General features: G+C 54.8%; 1 protein-coding gene across 2 annotated transcripts in view; it reads left to right on the top strand.

Moving 5' to 3' along the window:
- MGAT5B (alpha-1,6-mannosylglycoprotein 6-beta-N-acetylglucosaminyltransferase B) overlaps positions 1–20,218 on the top strand; it is a 56,859-nt gene extending 36,641 nt beyond the window's left edge. The window contains exons 9-17 of one of the 2 annotated variants that reach the window (XM_035570552.1): positions 6,925–7,056; positions 8,005–8,138; positions 8,750–8,880; positions 10,191–10,346; positions 11,002–11,148; positions 12,474–12,590; positions 18,248–18,322; positions 18,692–18,966; positions 20,020–20,218. In XM_035570552.1, coding sequence (XP_035426445.1) covers positions 6,925–7,056; positions 8,005–8,138; positions 8,750–8,880; positions 10,191–10,346; positions 11,002–11,148; positions 12,474–12,590; positions 18,248–18,322; positions 18,692–18,966; positions 20,020–20,218 — 1,366 coding nt within the window. Of the gene's footprint in view, positions 1–6,924; positions 7,057–8,004; positions 8,139–8,749; positions 8,887–10,190; positions 10,347–11,001; positions 11,149–12,473; positions 12,591–18,247; positions 18,323–18,691; positions 18,967–20,019 lie in introns of both variants that reach the window. The other variant, XM_035570551.1, reaches the window with a different exon arrangement.
- The last annotated feature ends 1,080 nt before the right edge of the window (positions 20,219–21,298 follow it).

Raw genomic sequence — 21,298 nt, 5'->3', positions numbered from 1 at the left:
TCCGAGGCGGAGAGCAGCAGCGGCTATACTGCAAATGGTGAAGCGCCCGGGTGCTGAGCTGGTCTTTCCCAGGTGCTTTGGGGATGAAAGCGAACCCAGAACGAAGGATTTGCTGAGCCCAGCCCTGTTTTTGCATGGCCTGGTTCCAAAATGGGCTCCAGGAATCGATCAGGTTGCTCACCTTCGCAGGGGAGGCAGGAGGCCGTATCCCCACCTCGCTGCTGCGCGTCCTTCGCCACGTCCTTGAACTTCTCTGTCCCCATCACACCCGCCGTCTGTCTGTCTGTCTGTCCTGCCTGGGCTGCAGACACTTCTGGCTTGGGCAGATCTTGTAGCTCGGTGCCGGCACTTCTCCGTGAGCTGCAGGGGCTGTCGAATTACCGCAACACACCAAATCCAGCCTTGCTTTTGCCCACCCTGGAGCTACGAGACCTGCTAATCACGCTGCTGTGTCCTGCCAGAGGTTAATTTTTCTCCTGCTGCTGAACCAAAGGCAGCTGTTTGTCCTCTCCTGCACTTCTCGTTGAATTTGTTAGCTGCCTTCTGATGCACCTTGCCAGGCTGGAGGTGAAACACGGGAGCAGAGCATCGCTGGGCACATGTTGGCCGTGCTGCAACGCATCAGGTGGGTTACGAGGTGTCTGAGTTGTGTGCTGGATGTGCAGAGGCAGCAGAGGGAGACGGCAGCATTTTGAGCCCTGATTAGAGGAAGGAGACACCCCCAAATCCGAATATAAGCACTCGGTTCTTACCTGAAGCCCCCCCGTGCTGCTTTGGTAGCTCAGATGTGCTTGCAGGGAGACGCGAACCAGGCTCGCTGTATGAGGCAGGGGAGGGGAGGGTTGTCTGCAGGGCCTGAGCTGGGTTCCTAATGAGGCAGCTCGTAGGAGATGCTGGAAAATTACGAGGAGCGCCTTTAGAGCAATGGCTGTGCCATCACAAACCCACAATCATCACTGGGTGCACACAGCTGAGCATCCCCCAGCACCTCCGGGACATGGCAGGATGGGCACCGGGCTCCTGCCCCGTCCTCGGGTACCGGTGGGCATGGTCACATCAACACCTCTGGCTGCTTTTGGGGGCTGCTGGGGAAGGTTTCAGGAGCTGAGGGCAGTTCTGCACGCTGCTGAAGCGATGGGGAGTATTGATCTAGGCGGCGTTGAAAGGTGCTTTTGAAATCACCCCCTTGAAATTAACAGCTCATAAGGCAGGACAGAAAGTCGAAGAAAACAGGATTTGATGCCTCGTGGGGTCAGGGCTTTACAAAGTGTTCTCGGAGCTTAATTGCTCCGGTGTCAAGTCCTGGACTCAAAACACAGGCCCTGGCAGGGCACTTAATTTTAGGCACGTGCATGTTCCCCTGCTGGCAGCCCTCTCCCTGGCAAGCAGCAGCGGCTGTGAGCCGTGGGGTGCAGGCGAGGAGCATCTCAATAAGTGGGGCATGGGCACGGGGCTCTGCTCGGCCCTGGGCTGCATCCCAGTGCTTGCAGCCAGCGCTTCCACCGCTCTCACCTCGCTGCCTGGCATCTACTTAATTAGAGCCGCTATTTTCCCGTGCTTTCCACGGTCACTGAGGTGTATTCAGGCTGCAAAAAGGGCCATTCGAATGGAAACGCGATGTCCAGATGAAGGCATTTCTAATTATTTTCTGGCAGATAAAAAACCATCTTTCTGCCTCGCATCTGTTCGCATGAAAACCAGCGCGGTGCCCGGGCTCCAGGCTTCACCTTCCCTCTCCAGCTGGCAAACACAGCCCTGGCATCGCGCGGGCGAGCCGGGGACTGCTCGTGCAGATGTCCAGCAGTGGCCAGACATGCACGCTGATGACGGCATGGCAAGGTCGTGGGACTTAGCAGCTCCATGCCATTGGGGATGAAATGCATTTTGTGTAGCATCCGCTTTTTCCATTCCTTGAGACTGTGTTTCTGTAAGCGGGCTTTCGTGTCCGTGCTGGGGCACTGGGCTGAATGCTGAACACCGTGGGAAGGCTGGGTGTATTTTTATTATTATTTTTTTCCATCTGTAGTTTAATCAGGGCATGTTTCCAGCAGGTACATCCTAAGTAATGCAGCACCCAGGGGCCTGGGACATCAGTGGGTAGGAACCAGCTTTGCTCTAGTGGCACCTGTGACAATTTGGCTGAAAATATCCTTTATTTTGAGCTGCTGCAGATGTTGCTGGGGGGCAGCAGGAGGCAGCCCGGCTGGGCGAGGTGTGCCCAGGGAACTGCCACAATGAGAGCACCCCAGCTGCTCCCTGGGTTAGCCCAAACATTTCTTTACCTTTCCTGGGAACTTTCTTGGTTATTTGCTGAATTTCTGACCAGGAAGAGCCATTCTCTCTGCCAGCATGTTTCCAAACACAGGTAATTTTCTGCAGTTCATTTAACTTGGCACTGAACCCTGTGGGAGCCGTTCAGAGCAAGCTGGGCTGAAATCAGCGGCTTTGCACCCTCTGCACTTCTCCAGGGTTCAGCTCTGCCCAGGTCGGGCACCTCTTCTGGCTTCTCCTGGCCAATTCCAGCTGGGAAATGCCACAAGTGCTGCTCCCGTTAACTCAGCATCTCCCTGCTCAGAGCTTTGCTGGCGGCTCCCACGTGGGGAGCGGGGATGGAGCCGCCTTGGAGCGGCGAGGAGCGACGGGGAGGGATCTCTGCCACCTCGGAGGGCTCCATCCCGTAGGAGAGGAAGGTGCATAAATTAGCGCGAATTACCGAGCTGTTAAATTGCACTCCTTCGTGAAATATGTTTATTTTGTAGCCAAATGAGGACTCGCTAAGCTGGCTTCTTTGCCTTTGCAGAAACTTCTGCTTTAATCACGTAGAGGTTATCGTAACCTTGGTAATCATGGCATAATTTAGAAAGGTGAGAGGAGTGCTGCCTCCTGCCACGATGGGAAAGCGGGGTGTTGTTGAACCTCAGAAGAAAATATGATTGCTGGCCTCCCTCCCCCAGCTGGGCTGCAGCACACAACCACAGGCCAGGAAAAGAGTCCAGATGCCGGTGGCACACGGCAGGTGTACGAAATTTGCAGGTGGCTTAACAAAGAGTCCTGTAATTGCTGGAAACCCCTGGCTTCTGAGGTCATCTCCTCCCTTCTGGCAGGAGGAAGAGCAGGGAGCAGAGGCCATGCAGCGGGGCGGGCATCTCACAGCCTCTGTTTTGCTCTTTAAATCGCTGGTGACGGAGCTGTCCCAGGGGCCAGCACTCTGCTTGGGCTGTCTCCAGCACCCTTTGTCCCTCGGGTAGTTCCCTGTGCCTCTGCAAACAGGGAGCAGAAAAGGCACGAGCCCTTCTGCGGTCCCCCTGCTGCAGCCCAGCTCGCTGATGCCAACAGATGCGGGCAGAGAGGGTGCAGTCGGATATAACGTGGGATATTGGCCTGGGCTGGCAGCAGGTTCCCATGAGAGCTATTTACTGATGGACTTCTCAGCCTCAGGAGCGATGACTTGGAAGGAAAGGTTGGGTTAATTTGAAAACAGGTCAACGGGATGTAAAGACAAGCCTGCAGTCATCTGAATTCAGAGAGCCTGCCCCGTGCTCGGGAAGGGAACGCGTCCCCTGGTTGATTGAAGTACCTACAAGGGGAAAATAGCAGGACAAGAAGCTGCTGTAGATTTATTCCGGAGTGGGCACAGCCGGTGGAGGCAGCTGGTGGAGGGGGAAGCTCGGTGCTCGTGTCTGCCAGCATCGGAGGTGATGTGAGCCCTCGTGGGAAGCAAGAGCTGAGGAAGCCGGCCGTGGGGATGCACCGGGCATCTCGGAGGGGAGGTTTCTCCAGGAGCAGGACTGGGATCGAGGGTTTCTTGAAAACAAATCTCCTGGCTGAGCTTGCTGAGAAAAAAGGCGTTTGTGCTCATCAATTTTATTTGCGTAATTTCAAGCGCCATTAATGGTACACGGCACGAGGAAAAATCGCGGAAATTTCACTCCAACCATGAGTGAAATTGGGTTTAGTAGAAAATTAGTTGACTTAACTGGCAAATGATGAAAGCTTGAATAAAGAATGTTTAAATAAGGAGGAATGGGGGAAAAAAAATCCCACCACCTAGGAGGTGCGGCCTGCATTTGCATGATTGGAATATTAAAATCAGCAGTTCAGAAGTGTTTAGGAAGGATAAGGAAGTGAGAGAGAGACCCTCTGCTTCAAAGCCACCAGCCCTGCCTTCAGATTCCTTCCTGACTCGGAGCACGAGTGGACGTGGTAAAGTCATAGACCTTTGGAGAGAGGTGTCAGGGCTGGGCTGGCCCTGCGGCACGTACCCAGGGGGAAGTTTGCAGAGGCTTCGGCACGAGCAGCACTGCCTGCTGCTCCTGCAGCCCCTTGTCAAGCCCGTTCAGGGCTTTGTTCAAATCCTGGATGGTTCTGAAACAAGGGTGCTTGTGTGAGGCATCCGAGCTTGTGGCATCTAGCTTGGATGCATCTCACAAGCAGCCTCATTACAGAATGTATGGTGTGTAAGTGCTGGAAGAGAAGTGGAAAAAGTGAAAAGATCTGGTTTGGTGAAATGTAAGGTTTGCTTGGCTCCATGGCTGTGCACATTGGTGCAAGCCGGCACTGCTGCCAGGCTCTGGGCAGGGGTGCCTGCAGCCAAAACTCAGGTTGAAGAGCAGAGGTGCAGAGGGCTGGGGGGCTCGGGGAAAGGCACGGCACGGTTTCCATAACTCCTAAATACACATCGCTTGATGCCCAAGGCAGAAGCAGCGTGTAGGCAAGCAAACGTGGCATTTACTATTGCATCTCTATAAAATCCTGGGGATTTTTAGTGGCTTTAAAATTCCCTTTCTCCCTGGTGCAGAGAGCAGCCAGGCTGTGCCCTGTTGCTTCAGCTGGGTGCTCCACTTGCAGCCTGTCCCCAGCCCGAGCTCAGCTCCGGGACCGCATCCTGCCCAAACTGGGGGGCACTGGGCCAGCATCCCCTGCCGGGAGCAAGCATCCCTGCCTCTGTGAGGCCAGGTCACCTTGCTGCCCTATTTATCTCATTGAGGTGGCTCGCGGAGGTGAGAGCCTTTCTAGTCCTGCCATTTTCCCAATCTGCTGCATCGTGTAAAATCGCCCATAAAAGTGATAAAAGTGCAGCTTGTTTCCCCTGCGGCTGACCCGGCCGCTCTGCCCGGAGCTGATGTTGATATTCCTTGTGACAGGAGCAGTGAAGCAGCTGCAGATGCAGCTCTTTGCCTTAAATTGAAAATCTGTGTTTTTCCTGGCTTGGGCGAGCAGTGTGATTCTGTGGTTACTCACTTTCTGGAGTCGCAGGAGTGCTCAGAAGTTTGGGACGGCCCTGGTAGGGCTGCAGGGGGGATGCTCAGTTTTGGAAGGAGAAATGTAGAGAAATTAAGAGAACCCATAAGAGAGGTCATGTAGAGTGAAGGCTTCAGAGCCTGGACATATAAAAACCATCTGGGTCTTTTATTCCTAAGAAAAGGGAAAATACCTATAGGGATGGGTGGGGTAAATTCCCATTAGGAGTTAGCGAGGATCCCAGAAGAAAACAAAGCCAGACATCTCAGCAGTCAGGAGCTAAGGGCAGGGTTTCCAATGGTGCTGGGCTCAGCTTTGCAAAATACAACAAATATTTCCCCCCGATAGAAGAACTGAGGCAGAACGGGGGCTGCAGCGTGGTGGGAGTGGGGCAGGACCCGGCTGGACCAAATGGCCCCAGCATTTTTTTTAATTTTTATTTTTTTGTGGATGTTTTTGTTTCACAATAATGGAGGAGTCAGTGTTTAAGAGGAAAAAGGCACAAGAACATTGCCACTGAGGGGCGGATCGCTTTTATTTCTGAGCAAACTGGCACTCTGAAATCACACGTACATGTTGCAAGGATTTTTGAGAAACCTGCTGAAGTTGGAAGGTGTCACATTTTTTTTTTTCTGAGGAGGAAACGTGGTCCAGACAAGCAGATGGGCTGTCAGGCTGACATCAGTGGTGCACTTAATGGAACAGCTTTGGGGAGAGGGATTCATCAGTTCACAGAGGTAATTGAAAATGGAAGGAGACATGCCGCAGGTTTACCAGCCATGTATCATGCCAGATTAATCACATTGCACGTTGGCGGCAAGGTAACTGATGATCTCGATAAAGAGATTGCAGTCCATCTAGTTTATCCGGGTTTTCAGAACGTACCTTATCTGCTGCAGGAGGGAAGAGGGGCTGAGAAGGGTTATTTTAAGGAACTGGCTGAAAGTCCCTGGCAATGGCACCGAATGAGACCCCTGGTCAGACTGCCCTGCCTGTATTGAGCTGTTCCACGAATGGGACAAAATGTCAGAAATAGTAATAAATGTACCCAAAATTCAGGGGCAGGCAGAGGAGAATATGAGGGTCCTGTGGGGTGTGGTCAGTACCTGTAAGGGCTGGAGAGATGTGCACAGGATGGATTTGGGACTGGTGACCAAGCTGGAGGCCTTGGGGGCACAGAGGATGGAGAGGATGCGGTTGTGCAAGTCTGTTGGTGCTGATGTGATCGCCAGCAAAGCAAACAAAACCTGGTGTCAACATGAGGCTAGTCCTGTAGGGCCAGGGGAGCACGTGTGTCAGACAAGATGCTGGTGAGCTCTTGCTTCTTGCTCTGCAAAAGCTTCATCATCCGTGTGTGCTTGGTAGGGACTTGGCTGGAGCGGGTGTGAAGATGGGGAGGAACCAGGACTCCCCCAGACTACTGAGTTTTTGGCCCAGGAATGAAAGCTGGGCAGAGAAGTGCTATTTTCCTGCCTTTCCAAGCACTGAGAGAGGAGCTCCAGCCTCACCTTGCATAGGGAGCTCTCCTTGGGGACAGATGGGGGGACAAGGCTGTCCCCGAGTCCCCAGGGCACAAGGACAACGTGGAGAGCATGGAGCTGGCTGATGACCCTTCCTAAAGCCCTGTGAGGGATGTGCACGTGTGTTGTTTGGAGCTGATTGGCTCCTCCTGGTTCTCTCCAGCAATTTAGGGGTGCCTCCAGGACGGGGAAACTGTCCCTTGACGAACCCTTTGCCTTTTGACCTGATTTACACCGACTACCATGGTCTTCAACAGATGAAGCAGCACATGGGGCTCTCCTTTAAGAAATACAGGTAAGCAAACCCCTTCTTTCTCCAGCCTTCCTAAACTAGCAAGCAAAGGCAGGTGCTGATGACCTCAAAGGACAACGGGCGACAAGAGATGCTGCAAAACTCATCGTTACCCAGCTGCTGCACCACAGGGGCTGAGCTGTGGGGCCTCCATCACCACTTCTGCCCCCAGCCCAGCTCTGCCCCACACTGGGGCAGCCAAAGCCCTGTCAGGGCAGCCTCCCCTCCCCAGGAGCCACTGGCCAGGCAGTTTCCCACTTTGATAGCAGCTCGGATTTTTGCCTAGCTTTACCAGCTGCCACCGTGCTGCAGCTCCTGCTGCAGTGACACGAGGGGATCTGCTCACTCCAGAGCCTCACATATTTGAAACAAAACCTTGTTAGAAGAGTCTGAACTGGGAGAAAAACCCACAACCTTATGGACGTCTGCGGCACGTGTGTGCCTCCAAGCTGCAAGCCTGCAGGCATGGGTTGCTGTGCCACAAAAGGAGCGGGAACCTTTTGTGTCTGTGAGAAGCAGAGCCCTGGCCCTGGCTCCTTCAGCATCAAGACAAATGTCGTCATCCCCTAGTATATCACCAGGCAGGAAAATATGCGATTTAATTTAGTGCTGATAGTCCTGCTATTTATTATGTTTTCTCCCATCTCTTCTACTATCCCACACAATTTTATTAGAGAGAAAAATGACAAGCAATGTTATTGCTTTTATTATAAATGCATTTGCTCTCACATTCAGCTTGTTTTTCTCTTCCCCGGCTTGATGTTTCCCTTCTCTCCTCAGTCTTGTGCTAGTAATGCCTGCCTCAGCATTCCTGGGATATTGGGAAAAGCATTAGCAAGTCTTCAGGACGTGCATCATTCTGGAAAACAACGGGGAGGGAAAGCCCTGGGGTGAGAAATCACTCCTTAGGCAGGTGTGGGGACGTGACCATGGTGCTCTCTCCTCTCCCAGGTGCCGCGTCCGAGTCATCGATACCTTTGGGACGGAGCCAGCCTACAACCACGAGGAATACGCAACGCTGCGCGGCTTCCGCACCAACTGGGGCTACTGGAACCTGCACCCCTCCCAGTTCATGACCATGTTCCGTAAGCTGGGGACGGGGACCCACGGGGGCAATTTTGGGTGCTTGTAGGTGCCGCAGGAGCAGCTCTGGCCTCCTTTAGAAGGTGCTGCAGGGATGGTGCTGTCCTCCCCATCTGAGCTCCTGCTCCCCAAGGCGTGCAGGCGGGCGCTGAGCCCATCACGGGGCACCGCAGCTCCCGGCGCCTCTCCTGCTGTAGGAATGTGAGATGGTGGAGAGGTGGCTCCAGCAGGCAAACGCAGGGCAGTTGGGTTTGCAGAGCACGGTTTTACCTCGGCTGGGATTTTTGAGGCAGGAGGCAGCCCGGGGGTCGGATTTACCTGATAAGCCGTGCCGTGGAAGGGAGCTGTGCTCATCTGAGCTGAGCCTAGTGACCCCTTGAGTGCTCGGTGACTCAAACATTGCCTTTTCCTGGCTGGATAAAACCCATTTAACAGCCTTAAAAATGCCTGACGTTTTTAAAGAGCCCCTCGAGCAGGTGCAAAGCCTTTACTTTTTTGAGGTGCTCTCCTGGGATTTCACATTATTTTTCCTCCAAGCTCCATCAAGGTGCTGGAGCCAGGCTCGTCTCAGCCCCGCGAGGTCCGAGCCATGTCCCTCTTTTGGTGTCCACAGCTCACACCCCTGACAACTCCTTCATGGGCTTCGTGTCGGAGGAGCTCAACAAGACGGAGAGGCAGCTCATCAAGTCCAACAAAGTGGGCAGCATGGCGGTGGTGTACGGGAAGGAGGCCAGCATCTGGAAGGTGCGTGTCCTCAGGTGCTGGGGCCACCACTTTCCATGCGTCCGTAAAAAAAAACCATCCTTTTCCTGTTCATAGGGGGTACCGAGCTCTTGGTACTGGCTCTGCCTCTCCCCCTCTCTCTTCCAGAGTTGTTTTTCCTTCCAGGGCTTGAAAACAAGGAGCTAACTCTTGATTTTGTGTTTTTTTGTTTTCTGCCCCCCCCATCACTTTGCGCACCACTGGGGATGTTCCAGCTGCAGGTACAGTGCTGCACCCCGCCGCTGTCCCGCGTTAGCTCTGCGCACCGGTTTGAGGGGGAAAACGTGTTTGCCTCTTGTTTGCCCCAGGTGGATAGGGGGTGGGGAGGGGGGGCTGCATCTGCTCCTTTAATCCAGAATTCACAAATAATATCCAATTCCCCAACTATTGGGGTTAGATTATGCTCAGCGGAGCTGGATCTGGTTCTCCCCACGAGTGATGCTCAGCGGTGTTTTACCCCCATCTCCCCAAGCCCTTTGTGGCCAGGATTGCACCCAGCAGCCTTGTCTCACCAGGAATTGCTGCTTGGCTTCTTTCCTCTGTATGCAGCTCTGGTTTTTAGCCTTAGAGTAGTCCAGGACTACGTGGCTGAGTGCAGAAATGCTGTGTTCAGAGAGGCTTTAAGGCAATGTGTGGAGTTTTCTCAAATTCCTCATTTATACCTCCTGATTCCCTCCCAGTCTGCTCCTTAGGGTCCTATCGGAGCCCTGGAGTAAGCTGAAAGTACAGCATCCAAAGTATGGTCCCTTTGTGTTTCTCCAAGCACACAAAAAAAAATCTGCAGCAGAGAAATTGTTAAAATGGAAGGCTGCTTCGGAGAGCAAAAGCTAGAAAGCCTCTAAAAGAAGAAAAATGATGACCCTCTTGATTTTCCAGGTAGTAAAACAGGCTGAGGGATTAAACCCAAGTGAGAACATCCTGGGGACTTGTTACGTGGAATGAGAGGCCATTAACAAGCCCTGGCTTTGCAAACCTCCCCCTGCCTCCACTCATCTGTAATTCAGCAGCTCCGGCACTAAAGCTGCCCGCAGAAGCTGCGGGGAAAGCCGGGCTTGGGGTGCTGGTGTTCACAGCATGTTTCGGGGTGATGGATTTTGCGGATCCCCTCCCCTAAATATGTGTCTTGAGGGATCTGGGGGGGAGGAGAGGGTACAAGTTTTGCCCTTCCTAAAAGGGTTGGGGGTGGGTTTGGTGGTTTGAGTGTTCCAGGTGAGTGGTTTCAGAATTAAATCTCATTCATCCCAGGGGTTTGGGGGATCAGCCCCCCAAATTCTTGCGTCACTCCTCCGCAGGGCAAGGAGAGGTTCCTGGCCATCCTCAACAAGTACATGGAGATCCATGGCACGGTGTACTACGAGACGCAGAGGCCGCCGGAGGTGCCGGCCTTCGTGAAGAACCACGGGCTGCTGCCGCAGCACGAGTTCCAGCAGCTGCTGCGGAAGGCGAAGGTGGGCCACCCTCGAGGTCTCTGCCGCGGCCCCTCATTAAGCAGGCCTTGAGAAACGAGCTCTAATTAAAGGAGAGGGCGGCAGAGGGAGAGCCCTGTGTCTGCTCGCCTCCCAGGCTCGCTGTCAGCAGGGCTAATTACCCAGGAGCAGGGCAGAGCACCTAATTTCAACTCGAGACGTGTCTGACGAGTTTCTCCTCCTCGCAGACGGAGTGCAAAGTTTCTTGATTAATTACTTTCTCACTTGGGCTTTTTTTCTTCTTTTTCTTCTTCCCGTTGCCTCGATAAAAAGAAATGGGAATCTCAGAGCAAGGTGCAGGGTGCTGGCACAGTGTCCCTGGTTCCCCAAGCAAAGCAGCATTTTTCCATGCAGGACCACAGCGGTTGCAGCCACTCTGGGTGATCTCTACAGCTCCCACTGATGCAAACACCCTGTTGTCTTGTACCAGTGGGCTGTGAGCCACAGAGCACCCATCTGACCGTGGGGATAGTTTTTAACACATTTTAGCTATTGGGTGTTGAACCACATGGAGCTGCCATAGCGGCTCCGTAGCAGCACAGGATGCTGGCGGGTTATTCAGGAGTCTTTCCATGGGTCTGGCATGCCAGAGACCGGGGCAGCGTTAGCTCACATTGCCCGGGTTTGCTCCTTGCAGCTCTTCATCGGCTTTGGGTTCCCCTACGAGGGCCCCGCCCCGCTGGAGGCAATCGCCAACGGCTGCGTGTTCCTGCAGGCGCGCTTCAACCCCCCACACAGCTCCCTCAACCACGAGTTCTTCCGCGGGAAGCCGACATCGAGAGAGGCAAGTGTACAGCATCGTATTCAGCCAGCCCAGGGAAAAAACGGTGCTAAACTGGGATGTTTTGGAGAGGTTTCCTCCAAACCCTCAGGTGCAGAAGTATCCAGAGTGTTTGGATTGAAGGGGCCCTGCTGGGGGTTGCAAAGGAGAGCGTGGTGTGGGAGACGCTTGCAGACCCCAAAACCCCGTGCCAATTCCCTTCTGGTCGGGGCAGATCCATGCACACCTCTCCTGGACAGGGTCTGGTGCTCCCCTGCAGCCTGAGCCCAGCGACTCCCCCCTCGTTCTGCAAAACGAGAAGGATGCCAGGACCTCAGCATTGCTGCAGGGGGATGAAATCCCTCTTGGGCTTGCCTGTCACTGGAAATTCAATCTGAGCGAAGCAGGAACTCTTTAAAAGTTAAAGGGTTGAGAAAATTGCCTCTTTCATTATTAATGAAGTGGATAATGCAGCGCTCGCTCCCCACGCTCAGCCCGGCAGTGGCTGTCGTGTGCCCGGTGGCGGTGCCACTCTGTCCCCAATCATGCCTGTCCCCACTGGCTGCTGGGGCTGTGAAATGTCCCAGGGTGGTCACGCAGGGGAGGGGAAGGAGTTTTGGCAATCTGCTGGGGAAAAAAACGGAAGGGAGAGCAAACTGGGGAGGAAACTGAGGAGTGAGCGTGGCTCTCCTCCTCTTCCTGGCAGGTTTTCCTGCTTTGCGGTGCTCCCCAAAACAGCTCAGCATCCTCTCTCTTCCTGTCCCACAGGGAGATTTTGGGCTCTGGCTGCCTTTCAGCAATGTGGGGCTAGAACGGCAGTGTCAGAGATTTAAATAAAAGAGGCACGTTCCCCCAGAATTGCCTGGTCAGAGGTGGGTGGCGGCGGGGTACCAACATGTGGTTTCCTGCAACATTGGGGCAAAGCAGCTGCCACCACCGCCTTCGGTGGGGATGGATTTTGTCTCTGACCTGTTTCTGGAGCTGGCAAACCTAAGAGATGTGGCTGTTTTGCCTCTCTGCTCCCACGAATGGTTCAGGTCAAGGTTAGGTTTTACCCCAGTTATGGGGATGGGGACATTTGGAGCTGCTCGGCACTTTTGGCACTGATGGGAACGTTGCATCCCAACCCAGTGAGAATTTTAGGGCATCAGCCTAACGCTGGGGAGCAGCTGGGCTCGGAGGAGCTGCTCTCTTCCCAGCACATCTCCATGTGCAGTGGTTTAAAACCAAACGCGTCTGAGCCGGCTGCAGTCTGCTCCTCTCTGCTGGTGCGGCTGCGGGTGCTAGACAGCAGCACTGCTTCTGGCAGGGACTGCAAAAAAAAACCATCTCACGTTGTTGCGTTGTAGGTGTCCTCCCAGCACCCATATGCCGAAGACTTCATTGGGAAGCCCCACGTGTGGACTGTCGACTACAATAACTCTGAGGAGTTCGAAGCTGCTATCAAAGCAATCATGAGGACCCAGGTGAGTCTTGGAGAAAGGGCTGGGGTGATCACCGGTGGTTTGTAGGAGCAGCGGTGGTGCAGGTGGCTGGCTCTCCCTTTCAAGCACGAGGTGCTTTTCCCTCCTGGTTTCCCCTCTGGGGTTATTTGCATGTGCAAGGCAGCAGCCCTGACCCCCTGCAGCCTGCTCCCTCTGTGGCTGCAGGGCAGCTCGTGGTGCTGCTTGTGTTGGTGTGGGTCAGATGGAGCCAGGCGGTGCTGGAGTGAGGGAGATGAGGTTTGGGACCAGGGGGTGGCTGGAGATGCACAGCAGTGGTGTTACTTGGCATCAAGCAGGGAAACCCAGAGAGCATCTCCCTGGGAGCTGCAGCCCTCTGCGCCTGCTGTTCCCCCATTTAGCTCTTTTTTGGGATCAAGCAGGTCGATAGGAACTGCCCCAGGATTAGCCTCTGTAAAGGACGAAGGGCAGGAAAGAGAGAGGGGAACATGAGGGGTCCTGCAGGAAGGCAGAGCGCCCACTGCAGCGGCACTGAACCACACTGCTGCAATTATTTGCCTCCTGAGCTGGGACTGGAGCCTTTCCGAATTCGTAAAGTCGGTTTTCCTGGAGGGGGAGAAGTGCTGGTCTCTGATCGCTCGCGACTTGCTTTGGTTACAATGAACCATCCCCTTGTGATACCGATGTGCTGCTGAGATGAGGCTCAGCGCTGGGGCTCACGGGGTGGGATTTTGGAGGGTGCTGGGGGTGGTGCTGGCCAGGGGGTGACCGCAGGCTTCGCAGGTCCCCTGCTTGTTGGCGAGGTCACCAGCAGAAATGTGCATCTTTGCTCCTCCTGGCTTAACACAAAGCAGACACAGATGTGCTGGTAGAAATCCAAGAAATCCAGCTTCTTGGTCTTACCGGGGCTGAAAACACAGGAAAGGTCCCTGTCATCGCTGCCTGTCCCTGCACGAGAGGCACCAGTGCCTGTGCCAGCCTGGGGACCTCGGCCAGCCAACGCAGTCACTGCCTGGCTCTGTCACCTTGTCACCGCAGCCACCGGTGACCGTCACGGCTCTTCATCTCCCTCATTTTCCCTAAGAGTCTGCAAAGAATGAACAAAACTGACTTAGGAAAACATTTTGTCCTTTTGCGCACGCGTTACGGGATCTCGATTAAAATGAAATTAAAAATAATTCCATCCCTGCTGCCGTGCCGCTGGGCCAGCTGTTGGCGTGCGCCAGCGGCAGCGAGCGACCCGGCACCATCTGCTCGGGGAGATGCTCGGGGGTGTGCAGGAGAGGGGGAGAGGCATTGGAGAAAGAAAATAGAGGTGTCCGGGGCTGCCCTGCCATCAGGGGCATAAAACAAGGGAGAATTAGAATTAAGTGTGGGGGAAATGTTGGCTTTTGGGGGTGATCCGGTCCCTGGGCAACTGTGTCATGTTGAAATATGGATTGAATATGGACCAGGTAATTTAGAAGTTTAATGGCAAGTCCAGGATTTAAAATTTTAAAAAAAGGATTTTGGGAAGTTCTGCTGCAGGCTGATGAGTTGATGAGTTCCCATCACCAGTTCTCTCCCTGTTCCCATGTCAGCTGTTCATGCAAATGTGCAGTCACAACACATCCTCCCTCCCTCCCTTAGTTAACATTTCTTACGTTGCCGAACAGCTGGCAGGAGGCAGGGGAGCACAGAAAACGTGGGCACGAGGCTGGACCTGATGGGCAGCGTCGGGGTGCCGGGGCCATGGGGCTGGGCACTGTGTGGGGTTTTTTTGTGCCTTCCCCATTACAGTGTGACACCCAGGCTGGAAATAATGGCTTCATGGTCCTATTAAATTAAATCTTGAAGGGGAGCAGGGACAGAAGCTCAGGCTGCCTCCCAAAACCAAGGAGGTCCTCCTGTCCGCCAAGAAGGGTGCTGCAATAATCCCACAACACACCTCTGCTGGTTTGTGTTTTGGGTTTATTTATGATCTATAAATCCTCTGGAAGCAGAGCAGGGACCGAGCGTGAGCAACTCTTTTTTTGTTTGTTTGTTAAATAGAAAGGTCTGCTGTACTAGAGACGCTGCCAAGGCAATTAAGTCCAAAATTGACCTACCTCACAGGTTTAAAAGCCCCATTATGGGCTTTGGCTTCAGGAATCCCTTGGTATCTTGTCTTTAAAGTAATGTTTGTTACAGCAGGAAATGAAAACAAATGTCTTAGCGGCAGGAGCGGGCGGTTCAGTGCTGCTGCTCTCAGCCAGGTAGGAGGAACAGTTTTCCTGGCTCCTTTTCTCCCTAAGGCAAAATGGGACATTGTGTCATCTGAATATTTGGCAAATTTGTCTTTCAGAATAATGACCATCAATTTATATTTCTTTTTCACTGGAAACATTTAATTTCAACATTACCGAAATGAGATGACGTGTTTTGGTTTCCCATCTGCATGGCTTTGTCTGAAAATGCCCCGCTAGTTTATTGAAAGGGAGGCTTAGATCCAAAACGATGCATTTCCCTTTGCCTCACCAAACAAAACAGATTGCCTGACCTGAAACAACGCATTTTTCTCCTTGATGGGTGGAAACACTGGAAATTGAAATCCGACCTGAAACTGATTTTATTTTTTCCCCTTTTTTTTCCCACCGTGACACTGAAAAATCACTCATCACACACCTTTGGCTTTGCAGCTTCAAGCCAGGTGTCAGTAAAACATTTTCCAGAGGTGAAGCTGGGAAAGCTGCAAGGTGTCTCCTTTGATGTGTCTCCTTTTATGTGCCTCCACAGGAGGCTTCATGTGGGGTGCTGGCACCCAGGGGTGCTGGGACCCTTCGAGGGGCTTGGGAGCTGCTGCCAGCAGCGGGGAGGTGGCAGCAGTCCCAAGACAGCGAAGCTGCACTCGCCCGCTGGGTCCTTGTGCCCTGCAAATAGCGGAGTTGAGATGCAGCAGGCGTCCTTCTCCGTGAGCCAGCCGAGGTTTGCTGGAAGAAAAAAAAAAAAAAACTTTTTCCTTCTTGTCAGAGGTTTGAACCAGGGCTCGGATGTGGCTCAGGTTTGCAAAGTGTCTTTGCAAGAGGCAGCACCTGCTGCGGGTGGCCCCCGCGGAGCTTGTCCCACGGTGGAGCCGCTTTGTGCTCCCCTGTTGCTCCCATCCCTGGCCTGGCTGCAAGGAGGACTCGGAGCATTGCAGCACCACACCCATATAACCCAGACAGCAAACTGCTGCCCAGGAGGCCCAGGAGAGAGAAAAACATGAGACAAATTGCCCCCTGGAGAGGTGACACCAGGCAAATTGTCCCTGCGAAGAGCTGCAGCTCTCAGCCAAGGGCTGGGGACAAGGAGGGGAGAGGTTTCCATGCGCGGTCATTTCCTTGGCCTTCAGCTTTTTCCCTTGTCAAAAACAGTCCCCGCACAAGCAATTTAATAGACCCAATATTCTGGTGTAGCGAAGGGAGAAGGCTTCATTATATTAAAGTCAAACATACAGGAATATAATGGAAAATTATACATTTCAGACTATGCTTGAAAGAGTGGCGTATTAAACATCACTGCCGAAATAGCTGGTTAAAGCGTTCCCAGCCTGCTGCTACGTGCTGGCAGACAATTGCATTACTTTTCTGCTTATTTCTCTGGTGACGTTTGGATTTATTTTTTTTCTCTTTTGTTCCCTTTGGACCCAAGGAGGCTTATTCCTCCCTCCAGCTCTGGGATTCCAGAGCGGGACTGTAAAAATCCCAAAGTGCCTTCCTGCCTTGCTCTGGCCCTGGGTTCCCCAGCGATGTGTGCAGGAAAGGGTTGCAGAATCCATCCCCACCGGGACCCCTGTGGCCCCCAAACCTCGTGCTGTGAGGTGGGGGTGATGGGGTGAACCCCTCCAGCCCTGCCTGCCTTCATCTCGGAGCATCCCCCAGGGGAGAGCCCGAGCTCCCGGCGCGGGGAGCAGCATTAACGCCGCGGCTGTCAAGGGGAGGCCAAGCCTGTCAGGTTTTAATTAAACAATTATCTTCCCCAAATTGGCATTTTCCTGCAGTTCCAGTGGCGGGAGCTGAATTTTAACGAGCGTGGGTGAGGGGAGGCAGGGGCAGCGAGAGCTTTTGGGGTAACCCCGGGGTGGTGGGCACGCTGTGGGGGGGAGTTTGCATCCCATCGGTCACACCGTGCCCTGCAGGCGTGGTGTGCTGGGGGGGATGAGGCTGTTTTACAGGTTTTGTCTGCACAGCAGCATCCTGAGCAAAGCTCCCCAGCATCACTGCTGTGAGCACGGCGCTGGTGATGCTTTGTAGCTGGGCAGCCCCAAATCCACTCCAAGCAGCCCTAAATCTGCACCTGGCAGCCCCAAATCCACTCCAGACAGCCCCCAGCCCTGCTTGGGTTTCATGCAGCAGCGCCGTGCTCTGTGAAGGACTCGGCCCTGGTTAACTCAACGCTAATTCAGAGGCAGGATCTGTGCCTGCCAAGGTGTCAGCCCCGATTACGCTGCACACCTGTAATGAGACAAAGCAGCTGCGATTTCCAGCCTTGCCGAGATCTCAGGTGGGATATTTATGGTGGGGAGATGCTTAGAGGAATCTTCTTGGCAGGCTGAGCCTTTTGAGCTCGGCTTTGACAGGTACTTCAAAGGAGACAGCTATTTTGGATGTGCAGAAATAGGAGAAGCTGTGTTTTCCGGCTGAATTATCTTTGGGATATTTTTGCTTCTAATCCATCCTTCGCACGAAGCTCAGCAGAGATGCGCAGGGGAAGGGGGGGCTCCAGCACCAGCCCCTTCCCACACCAAACCCCACGGGGGGCGGGGGGGGGGGTTAGGTGACCCCACAGGGGCTGGGGGTGCTGCGGGGCCGGGATGCAGAGGGGGGAGCTGATTTCCACACCGGGATGCGAGGGCAGCTCTGGGGGAGGGAGGTGCGATGTGGAAAAGTGAGCGAAGAGCAGCAGCGTTTCATAACCCACGCTAAAAATACACTGGAGTGCTGCTGGCTCTGCACAAACAGCAGGACGGGGCTGTGGGAGGCGTTTGCTCCGTTGCGGGGTGAGGACCCGTCCCGCGGTCCCCTGTGTCTGACACGCCGGCCACCGGCATCTCCAGGGGGCCAGGGAAATGCCCCCAAAATTTATTTGGGTGGGAAACCGGGGTGGAGGAAATCTGTTGAGCTCCTGGAAACTTTGTTGGGCTGGAAGTGTTGAAGCTTTCATTTGGAAGTGACTTATTGCATTAAACTGATTTTATTTTGCAGTTTTATTTTACAAACAACACCAAAAAAAAAAAGACAGTAGAGCAGGGTGACTTCATTTTAACCAATGTATGGGTCAAACCCCAGTTAATCCTTCACCCTCTTTCTCTCAAACACTTTGTTGCTTGCCTAGTTTTTGAAGTCCTAGGTCTTTGCAGTCCGAGTTTTCTTCCAAATTGGATTGAAGATTTCCAAGCTGAGGTCCCAGCCCTGGAAGGGGTCTGATTCCTGCGGTGCCCTTGCGTGGTACTTGCTATTTTTAGGAAAAGGAGATGAATTAATTCAGGAACTGGATGATTTTCTTCCATACCCTTCTGCTCTGGTGGTAGATGGAGGGACAGGAGTATTACTCTCTTGGCCAGCAACGGGGATTATGTTTACACTGGATTTCCCCGCTGCTCCTGTGGGGAAATGCTCCCGGAGATGGCTGGGACCGGCAAGCTTTTCCCTCTTGCTGCAGCGCTCTGCTCTTCCCCTGCACAGGTGGACCCTTACCTGCCTTACGAGTACACCTGCGAGGGGATGCTGGAGCGGATCCACGCCTACATTCAGCACCAGGTCGGGCACCATCCCTGTTCTGCTGGGGAAGGGACCCCTGGCCCATGCAGGCTCCCAGGGGGGACACCGGGAGCTGGGCGCAGGAGATTTGTCACACACCAAAGATTCTCAGGGGGCTGCCGGAGGGAGGCTGGGGGTGCGGGGACGAGCCAGGAGCAGGACTTCTCTGCTGCAGAGCTTAAGGCAGCACTGGGAGAGGAAGGGCTGGCTGCCACCTTCATCTCCCCAGCAGGAGATACCATCCATGCGGGCAGGGCAGGAGTCCTCAACCCGTGGAGCCACACCAGCAGCACGAGCGTCCTGCCGTGCCCCCATCCCCACCACCCCACCCTTTCCCTTCGGGCACTGACCTGTTGCCTTCCCTCCCAGGATTTCTGCACCACGACGTCACCTCCTCCGCCTCCCAGGACCAAGAGCCCTGCTATGCAAAGCCCCCCGAGCGTGCTGGCCCTGTCCCCCAACGCCACCCACCTGGTGTGGTCCCCCAGCGCCCGCCAGGACCCCCGCGCCTGGCCCCCGGTGGACTCGCTGCAGGTGTGGGTGTCGGAGACGCGGCACGCCTGCACCGAGACGTGCCGGCGGCGCGGGCTGGTCTGCGAGCCCACCTTCTTCAGGTTCCTCAACAAGAAGGAGGTGTTCCTGCAGTAAGTCGTGTCCTCCTCGGAACAGCGTGGTGACACCCCGGGGGGGCTGTCGGAGATGCTCCCCTGTTCCCCAGGGCTGGATGCTTTGTCCTGCACCCCTAGCGCCCGTTGTCCCCTTGTCCTCCCCTCTAAAACCCCAAAAGCTGAACGGTTTTGTCCTTCCCAAAGCAGCGCTGGCACATCCAGGCATGGCACCATCCCTCTCCCACCCCGTTTCTCTCCGCCTCCTGCGTGCTCTCTCCCTTTCTGTCTTTTTTTTTTACGTCTTTCTCCATAAAACTGCCTTTTGAACACACAGCAGTGAAGTTTTAATAGAGTATAAATCTGCCACCGGGCTCCGTGCTGCTGCGTGGACAATTAAGATGCGAGTATTACCATTTCCATCACGCCGGCCAGGCACGCAATTTGAGGCCTGGTGACAGTTTTATGTGACGAATTAGAGCCGGGACGCGTGTTTCGCTCCATGCCCTGGTGCCTGGAGCCCTGGGGGAGCCACGGGTGGGCTCGGGGGGCTGGAGGGGCATGGAGCAGGGGCAGCTCCGGTGCTGGAGCTCCCCCAGACACGAGCCTGGAGCAGGGCAAAGCTGGGGTCCTGCTGCTCCTTGGGGTCTTTGTGGGTTCCCGTCTTCATTTTGCTGCTCCGGGCTAGCAGGGGACACCAGGGCGTGCATTTGACTCAGGTGCACTCCCAGGGGACGGTGCCTGCAGGGAGCAGGCGGCCCCCTTGCTCCACGGGGGATGTAAGGGGTTTTAGTGGGATTTTGCCCGTGATTCCCTGAGTCCTCCATCTGTGGCCTGCATGAGGTTTGGGGCGGTCCTCGGGTTGCACGGTTCGGTTTTTTGCTGTTTTGGGCTGGTGGCTGGCAACCACATCAAGGTGCCAAGCGTAGTGCTTGTGGTTCCTGCAACCAGCAAAGAGCCCAAAGCTCACCCAGGGAACACCCCAGGGAGGATGGACAGAGAATTAAAGACCCTATAGCAAAGCACCAGGCAGCCTCCCCACCCAGAGAGGGGGCACTGAAGCCGACCCGTGTTTTTTATCTTCTTTCCCAGGCTCAGCATCACCTGCGACAGCACGGAGTACGAGATGAACCATCTCTACCCGGCGGTGGCCGAGAACGTCCACGAGTGCTACCTCCAGAAGGAGCCGCTGCTCTTCAGCTGCGCCGGCCACAACTCCAAGTACCGGCGCCTCTGCCCCTGCCGCGACTACCGCGAAGGACAAGTGGCTCTGTGCAGGGACTGCGTGTGACTCGGCCACGTGCTGCAGCCGGGGGCTTGGTCTCAAAGCTTCTGCAACAGCCGGGGAGCAGGATGGATCCCTCCCGGTGGGACGCGCGCTGAGCCGGGGGTGCCAGACTCTCGTGGCTTGTTTCGTCTACCAGCCGGCTGTGAATGACCGTGTCCTGACGTTTGGTTTCGTTTTCTTCTCGAGGCGCATCGCCCGTCCGCATCCGAACCCACCCGGACCGTGTTGGGGCTGGGGCAGGGTGGCAGAAAAAGGGGGCTTGGGGAGGGGGGGCATCTTCCCCTCTTCTGGCGTGGGGGATGAGCCACCAGCAGACTGCAGTTTCAGGGTTTTCATCCTCTTGAAGCATCCGAGGTTGTTTTATTTATTTATTTTTTAACCACTCCCTCCCTGACAAGTGGTAAATTAAAGGGGAAACAACACCCAGCCCTTCTGCGAGGAGTTATTGGGCTGCTTGGGGGGGGCTGCAGGGGGCTGCTGTTGCCTGCCTTGGCCAGGGAGGATGAAGCCTGAGGATGGGGGCTGCGTTGGGTGGATTCAAGGGGGACTGAGCCCCCAGGAATCGAGGCTGAGGCTGGGGAGGGCAGCCCTGTGGGGGGCTCTGCAGAGGATGCTGCTCCCAGGGATTCCTCCCTGGTGCTGCTCTCCACCTCGCCAGGGTGCACATGGCTCAACCCTCCCGGGACCCCTGCGCCCCAGCCCGTGGGGGCACAGCTCCCCGTTTGCTCTTTGTCTGAGCGGGGCAGGAAGGAAGAGGTGCTGCAGCAGCTGGGATGAAATATTGGCAAGGGTTGAAGCTGGGGGAGAAGGTGTAAGAGCAGCGCTGTGTCTGTATCCCCAAATGCTGCAGTCCCGGGGCAGCTGCAGGAGGAGGTGAGCTCCGGGCAAAGATCTTCCAAGCAGCATCTTCGCTTCTTTACCTTCTCTTCGTGCTTGTCATCAACCTCGCTTCAGAGATGAGCTCAGTGCTGCTTCTGTTCCTCTCCTGGCTGCCCTCTTGCTGCCTTAGCGCTGGCTGCAGAGCCCGGTGTGTTTTTGTAGGGTTGCTCACCAGAGGGAGGTGAGCGTCTGGTGCTGCGGGGT

Source organism: Cygnus atratus, chromosome 18 (genome assembly GCF_013377495.2).
Source record: "Cygnus atratus isolate AKBS03 ecotype Queensland, Australia chromosome 18, CAtr_DNAZoo_HiC_assembly, whole genome shotgun sequence".
Lineage (NCBI taxonomy): Eukaryota > Metazoa > Chordata > Aves > Anseriformes > Anatidae > Cygnus > Cygnus atratus.
The sequence above is the reverse complement of the archived record's forward strand: the minus strand, read 5'-3'. Positions and strand labels throughout refer to the sequence as shown.